We start from the raw sequence: 7,748 nt of genomic DNA, 5'->3' as shown, positions 1-7,748 counted from the left end.
GTAGTCTGTTTCCCAACAGATCCCTTCTCATAGTCTGACAATTCATTATCTTTCTACTTTTTTGTCTCCATGGCTAGCTCTGAGCTCTAGGAAGGCTGCTAGAGGGATACTTGGGTCGCTCGGTCAGTTAAGTGTCTGCCTTCAGCTCAGGTCATGATCTCAGGGTTCTGGGATAGAGCCCAGAGTTGAGCTCCCCACTCAGCGGGAAGCCTGCTTCTCCCTCACCATCTGCTACTCCTTGTGCTCGCTCTTTCTCTCAGATAAATGAATAAAAAAAAAAAAAAAAGAGTGCCTGGGTGGCTCAGTAAGTTGGGTGTCTGCCTTCCGCTGGGGTCATGATCCCAGGGTCTTGATATCCAGTCTCAATTCTGGCTCCCTGCTCAGCGGGGAGCCTGCTCCTCCCTCTCCCAGTCCCCCTGCTTGTCCTCTCTCTTTCCCTGTCAAAATCTTAAAAACAAAACAAAACAAAACAAAACAAAAAAACCCAAAAAACAAAAGAAGAAGCCTGCTAGAGTTGGAGTTTATTGGAGGTTTTGGCACACACCAATAGGCAATTCTCTACCACACCGGCTAAATGTCCTACAATTTAATTCAGTTCTGATAGTATCTACTTAGAGATTACATCAGATTCCACAGGAAAATGGCTCTGTCCACCAAGACAGCCACAGCCTCCTCTCACCCACACACACTTCAGATGCTAACTACAAGCCCAGGTTATTACCTGCGCTTCTGACCAATCAGCTACAGAGCAGAGGTTCCAATGCCATGGCCCCCACCCCCCACGCCCACCCCCATGGATTAATTTGCTAGAGCGACTCACAGAACTCAGGGAAACACTTGTGTTTACCAGTTAATTAAAAGAGTACAGATGAACAGCCTGGTGCAGAGATGCGCAGAGTAAGGTCTGTAGAGTAAGGGAAGGGGTGGAGCTTTCGTGCCCTCTCCAGGCAGGCCATACTCCTTGCTTCTCCCCCTGTTCACCAAACTTGAAGCTCTCTGAACCCTGTACTTAAGAGATTTTAATGGAGGCATCATCAATCATTAACTCCATTTTCAGCCCTTGTCTCACCTCAAGAGAATGAGGGGCAGGGCTGAAAATTCTAAGCTTCCACTCACATCTTGGTCTTTCTGGTGACCAGCCCTCATCCAGGAGCCCGCCAGAAGCCCACGCAGAGTTACCTCACTAGAACAAAAGACACTCTTATCACCCAGGAAATTGCAAGGGTTTCGGAGCTCTGTGTCAGGAATAGAGTCAAAGACCAGTATTAGGGGCAACCTGACTGGTTCAGTTGGTAGAGCATGTGACTCTCAATCTTGGTGGGGTATGAGTTCAAGCCCTACACTGGGCCTGGAGCTTACTTCGAAAACAGAGAGAGAGGGACACCAATCTTAGAACAAGGGATGCTCCTAGTATTCTTATCACTCAGGAAATTACAAGGTTTCAGAAGCTCCATGCCAGGAACTGGGGGCAAAGACCAATATGTATTTTCTATTAATATACCTTTTATAGGCAACAACCGATCCAGAGCCCATATTCTAAATCCCCTCCTCTATCAGGCTTTTAAGGTCCAGGAGGCAATATTCCTCTGTCCTAATCATCCCAGGGCCAGGTACCAAACAACTAGAGATAGATTTTACTTTATTTTTTTAAAGATTTTATTTATTCATGAGAGATGGAGAGAGAAAGAGGCAGAGACACAGGCAGAGGGAGAAGCGGGCTCTCCTCTAGAGCCTGACATGGGACTTAATCCCGGACCCCAGGATCAGGCCCCAAGTCAAAGACAGACACTCAACTGCTGAGTCACCCAGGCATCCCTAGAGATAGCTTTTATACTCCAGAGACTGCTGAAATTATTCAAATTAGCAGATTCTAAGCCTGTTTATCCTCCTTTGTCTCACCTTCTCCAGGGAACCACAATAAGGACTCCTGTCTACAGTTTCCTCTGGGCTCCTTCCACCCCTCCTGACCAACCCTGGTATTTTTCTCTTTGGCCTTGCATGGCATGGTGTGCCTCCTCCCTGTCCCCCCACCCCTTACCCCTTTGAGAATTGTAACTATCTTTTCAATGGCAATCATGTTCTGATCTGTTGGCTTCATCATTCGTGAATAATAATAAAACCTACATTTTTTTTTAAAGATTTTATTTATTTATTCATAGAGACACGAGAGAGAGAGAGAGAGAGAGAGAGAGAGAGAGAGAGGCAGAGACAAAGGCAGAGGGAGAAGCAGGCTCCATCCAGGGTCTCCAGGATCACACCCTGGGCTGCAGGCGGCGCTAAACCGCTGCACCACTGGGGCTGCCCAAACCTACATTTTTAAACACCATACTAATATCTACTAAAACGTTTAATGATAAAATAATCACAACAAAGAAAAGGCAGTTAAAGTTCTTGACAAGGACAGGCAAATGAAGAAACAGGTAAAGATTGCCTCCAACGAGGCAAAACGTCCTGCTTTCCAGCCAGCCAAAAATGTTCTCAAACCCCTGGACTACCACTGTCCCAGATATATTACTGTAAATGTTATGACAACGTGACTGGGATGAATCTCAGTTCACCCAACTAAGATTCCTCAGGGTGTGGGGATAAGCTGGACAAGGAACAGAAGGTGAATAAAGAAAATCGTGCTAGACTTGCCAAACACAGGAATACTTCTGCACCACATATGATCATAAATATGTTTTTTTGTTCATGCATTTAGCCATTTAATATCAGGATTTTACTTTTGGCGATTTTAGTAAGGCTGAAGACATTTGAATGTGGTTGTTCAGATTAGCTATATAAAGTGATGTCAACAGAGAAATTAGTTATGATGGTTGATGATGTTGATATTTAGAAGGGAATACAGATCTACTAACCTTTTCTCTAGACTAAATCTACTTTAGTAGTTACATTTGGTAGAATTCTGAAGGATATCTCATTTTTTAAATAAGATTTTATTTATTTATTTGAGAGAGAGCACAAGCAGTAGGGAGAGGCTGAGAGGGAGGGGCCGAGGGAAAGGGGGGAGCAGATTTGAGGCTGAGCAAGGAGCTGGATGGGGGGACTCCATCTCAGGACCCTGAGATCATGACCTGAGCGGAAGGCAGATGCTTAATCAACTGAGCTACCCAGGTGCCCATGGATATCTCATTTCTTTTCACCTATGTATCTACTATATAAACCACTTTAAGTATTTATACCATTAGAGTTCTAAGTGTATAAGATGCTGACAAGCATAAATTATATAACATCATGAAATAATATTTTCCCTACGAAGGTAGAAGAATATTTGATATTTAGTGATATATCAATGTGTATATGTATATATAAGTATATATGTATAGATAGTAGAGCATAACTTAAAGATATAGCAAATTACACACTGAACAATAAATAAGGTATTTTTTTAAAAGATTTTATTTATTTACTCATGAGAGACACAGAGGGAAAGGCAGAGACACAGGCAGAGGGAGAAGCAGGCTCCATGCAGGGAGCCCGATATTGGACTTGATCCGGGGACTCCAGGATCACCCCCTGAGCAGAAAGCAGATGCACTCAACTGCTGAGCCACCCAGGCGTCCCCATGCCTCAAATTTATTATGCAAATTTCTAATTCTTTGAATAATCCAAATTTTCTTTAAAAATCATTTAATTTTTCCAAATCCTTTTTTTTCTTGATCTATTTCTTTTAAGCATACATACACAGAAGTTTACCAAATATTACCCTTTAATCTCTAGTCTTACTATTAAAATTATACTGGGAAAAGATTAGTATACGTGCTGCAGAAGCAAGCACTAAATTGGGAAAAAGATTACATGAGTTTTATACAGTGTCCAAAATACTTGTACCGGGGATCCCTGGGTGGCTCAGCAGTTTAGTGCCTGCCTTTGGCCCAGGGTGTGATCCTGGAGTCCTGGGATCAAGCCCCACATGGGGCCTGCTTCTCCCTCTGCCTGTGTCTCTGCCTCTCTCTCGTGTGTCTATCATGAATAAATAAAAAATAAAATCTTAAAAAAAAATAGCTGTACCATTTTACATTCCCATCAACAGTTTCATTGTTATTTTCATTTGCATTTCTTTGTCAATATTCATTCACTCAACTATTATTTATTATCCATTGTGTGGCACACGGTCATGGCACTGGGGATACAGCAGTAAACAAAACAGGCAGAATAGGCTATAGCCTTCCAGAGCTTACATTTTATTTTGTTTTAAGATTTTATTTATTCACGAGAGACAGAGAGAGGGGCAGAGACACAGGCAGAGGGAGAAGCAGGCTCCATGCAGGGAGCCCGACGTGGGACTTGATTCCAGGTCTCCAGGATCACACCCCGGGCTGAAGGCAAACGCTTAACCGCTCAGCCACCCAGGCGCCCCTAGAGCTAATGTTTTAGTAACAATATAAACATAAATTCATATTTATCGTAAACAAATTCATAAATAGCATGTTAGACAGTGAAAAAGCGCCATAGGGAAAAAGCCTTATGGAGAAAAACAAGTGTATGTCTGTGGGCTTAATTATGGCAGGCTTCACTCAGAGGTGACAAGTGAGCAGGAGGCCTGAAGGAGGTGAAGGAGAACCATGCAAGTGGAGGCGGGTTCTAACCAGCGTGGGCAGCAAGCCTAAAGACCCAGAGGCAGTAAGGCCAACAGTGTCCAGAGAGTCTTGCAAAAGTCTAGTGTGGCTTCAGAATAAGAGAGGAGACAGGCACGGCAGCAGAGTATCACGGAAGGCCTTGAGGGCCGTTAGGAAAACGTTGGCTTTGACTTAAATGTTCAACCAGAAGCTCTGAGTATGTATAAAATGGTATAAAAGTGGCCGATCTGTTTGGTCAGGAGGCTTTGGGGCATAAACTTGGCATGGAAACCCTCAACAGAGGCCAAAAGTCATTTTCTAAGTCTCCAAAGTAAAATATTATTGATAAAACCAGTAGTGATCTGGTCTGGGGCCGAGGCGACTGTTTCTCAGCTTGTCGCCCTAAGGACCAGTCACGGTTAACACAGCTTCCGTCCTAGGCACGATGAGCCAAGGAAGAACTCCTCGGTAACCACCTTTCGGGGTAACAAGCTGTACATTGGAGGATTCAGGACAACGAGGAGACACTGATTAGGAACCCCCCAGGAGGGCAGCCCGGGTGGCGCAGCGGTTTAGCGCCGCCTTCAGCCCAGGGCGTGATCCTGGAGACCCGGGATCGAGTCTCACGCCGGGCTCCCGGCATGGAGCCTGCTTCTCCCTCTGCCTGTGTCTCTGCCTCTTTCTGTGTCTCACATAAATAAATAAAAATCTTTAAAAAAAAAAAAAAAGGAAACCCCCCAACAAGAAAGATTGTGGGAGAAGCTGGCGCGGTAGTCACTCTCGATGCGTCCGGAGGAACAGAGAAGAAAGGGTCCCCTCGAAGGCCCGCCCCGTTGTTGCGATGGACACAAAGGAGGCACAAAAACCTTTACCAAAGTCCTCTTATGAGGGACAGGCTTCAGCGCCGGGCGCCCTGGAAGAAACAGGATTTCCAAAACGGCGGCGGGAAGCCCCCGAGGCATCGCCGCTGTGTGGGCGGGCCGGGCACTGACCAGGCGGGCCGCGCCGAGGGGAGGGGGGCGTCGCCGGAGCGATGACGTACAGAGGCGTCGCGCCGAGAGTGACGCGTGGCGTAGACCACGACGGGCTGCGCCTGTCACACCCCGCGGCTTGTTGCGGAGGAGGAGCGGGCGCCATGGCGGTTCTGCTGGAAACCACTTTGGGCGACGTCGTCATCGATCTGTACACCGAGGAGCGGCCGCGCGGTGAGCCCCTGGCCCGGCTCGACCTCGCCGGGGCCACTATCTCCTTTCCCCAATTGTCCCTTCGCTGCCGGGTCCCCCTGAGTGGGTTCGAGCTTCTGGGCTCCTGGTGCCCACGCCTGGGCTGTTTTCTTAGCGGGCCGTGGTTCGAAAAGTTTTGTGAGGAGCAGCCTCCGTCCGGTGTCCGAGGCTGGCCATTCAGGTGGCGGGCGCTTGTGGCATCGTGTGTGTGTGTGTTGCAGGCTGCACGTATCATGCCCATAGCTTTTGTGACTTTACTGCGCTTTACTCGGGAGAGGAGCACAACGTGTATTCCTTGGTGTGTAATCGCTGAGTCCCGACGGAAGCCGAAAGGATGTGTTTGGAGCAGTGAGCGTGAGCATCCCGCCTGGGTGGAGGAAGGGCTGTGCGGAGATAGGCTCGGCGCCCTGGCGAACACTCACGGGTCGCTGCGGTGCCGCGCGGTGGCAAGCCCTGGGACAGGCGTCGTGCCCTTGAGGGTCTGATTTTCCCCTGGGAGACACAGACGAGGGAGTCCCTTTAAGTGTTGTCTTACAACCCATTGTAAGTGTTGTAGTCGAAGAATGTGTAAGTTGCCATGGAAACCAGAGCAGGGAGTACTTCTTCCCGGCTGGGGGCGGGGAGAAGCGAAGAAAGCAGAGAAAGTAGAACACTTGAACTAGCTCTTTCAGAGATGAGCGGGAGTGAGGGTGTTCTTTTTTGTTTTTTTGTTTTTAAGTTTTGCTTGGAATTTTTCTGGAAACAGCAAATGGTTTGGTATGGCCTGAAGGAATGATATGTGACGGGGACTGGCAGACTAGGAGTCTGATGGCATAGGTCATATCTGTTTGGCCAGATGTGAATAGTCCTGTGTGCCCTACTGAGGAGTAGGGTCTTTGAAGGTTTGAAAAGCAGGATTGAGGCGTAGCAAACTTGTTTTAGGAAGATAACAGGCAACAGCGCGGAGAATGTAGCAAGGCAGGGAGAAACTAGAGGCCAAAGAGATTAGTTACAATCAGGATCTTGTGCCCTTGGAATGCAGTTTATCAAAGAGGAGGAAACAAGGTACAGTACAAACTGTAAGTCCTTCCTGCATGTTACACTCTATCCCACCCTCTGTTGTACCCCCCACGCCCACTTCGCTACATTACAGGCTCAGTCATGCATCCATGTCTTTCTTAGGCTGTTGCTTCTACTCCCACATTATCTCTACTGTTGTGCTTTTGGCAAACATCCTGTTTATTATTCAAACCTTGGACCAAGAATGATTTCTTCTGTGAAGCTCTCCTTTGTCCCTAAGCTGAATTAGATCTGTTTCTTCTGCTCCGAGATCTTTTTAAAACAGCATGTAACATATTTTGTTGTGTCATTTACCTGTTATCCTGGAATTGTTTGCAAATCTTGTCTCCTCTCAAGGATGCAAACTAGGAAGAGAGCTGCAACTGCGGCTTCCTTATCTTTCTATCCTAAGCACCTAGTGCAATGCTTGCCACTTTGCACACACTAAAGGCCCATTACGGTGACTTGTGTGTGTGTGTGTGTATTTATTTATTCATGAGAGACAGAGAGAGAGGCAGAGACACAGGCAGAGGGAGAAGCAGGCTCCATGCAGGGAGCCTGACGTGGGACTCTTGGGACTCAATCCTGGGTCTCCAGGATCACACCCTGGGCTGAAGGCGGTGCCAAACCGCTGAGCCACCCAGGCGTCCCCTTATCGATTTTTAGTAAACATATATCCAAACTTATTTTTCTTCCTTTTTTCCTCCCTTCTTTCCCTTTCCTCCTTTCCTTCCTTCTTTCCCTTCCATTTCTTTCCTTTTTTTACTTTTTGTTATAGAAAACTTACATATAGAAATAGAGTCACAAAAATGAGCCCTCATTTGCAAGTGACCAATTAATGAACAGTTGTCAACACATAACCAATATTGTTTAATTTATACTGGATTTTTTGTATCCGTTACATGGGATTTATTTAATTTGCAGTTAC

The 7,748-nt window shown here is 46.6% G+C and overlaps 1 protein-coding gene across 1 annotated transcript in view; it reads left to right on the top strand.

The window, feature by feature from the left end:
- Positions 1-5,605: 5,605 nt before the first annotated feature.
- The window catches only part of PPIL4 (peptidylprolyl isomerase like 4), a 47,527-nt gene continuing 45,384 nt past the window's right edge, over positions 5,606-7,748 (top strand). The window contains exon 1 of the mRNA XM_025422527.3: positions 5,606-5,764. Within this exon, the coding sequence (XP_025278312.1) occupies positions 5,695-5,764 (70 nt within the window). The 5' untranslated portion in view covers positions 5,606-5,694. The remainder of the gene's footprint in view (positions 5,765-7,748) is intronic.

Source organism: Canis lupus, chromosome 1 (genome assembly GCF_003254725.2).
Source record: "Canis lupus dingo isolate Sandy chromosome 1, ASM325472v2, whole genome shotgun sequence".
NCBI classification, from domain to species: Eukaryota; Metazoa; Chordata; class Mammalia; order Carnivora; family Canidae; genus Canis; species Canis lupus.
The sequence above is the reverse complement of the archived record's forward strand: the minus strand, read 5'-3'. Positions and strand labels throughout refer to the sequence as shown.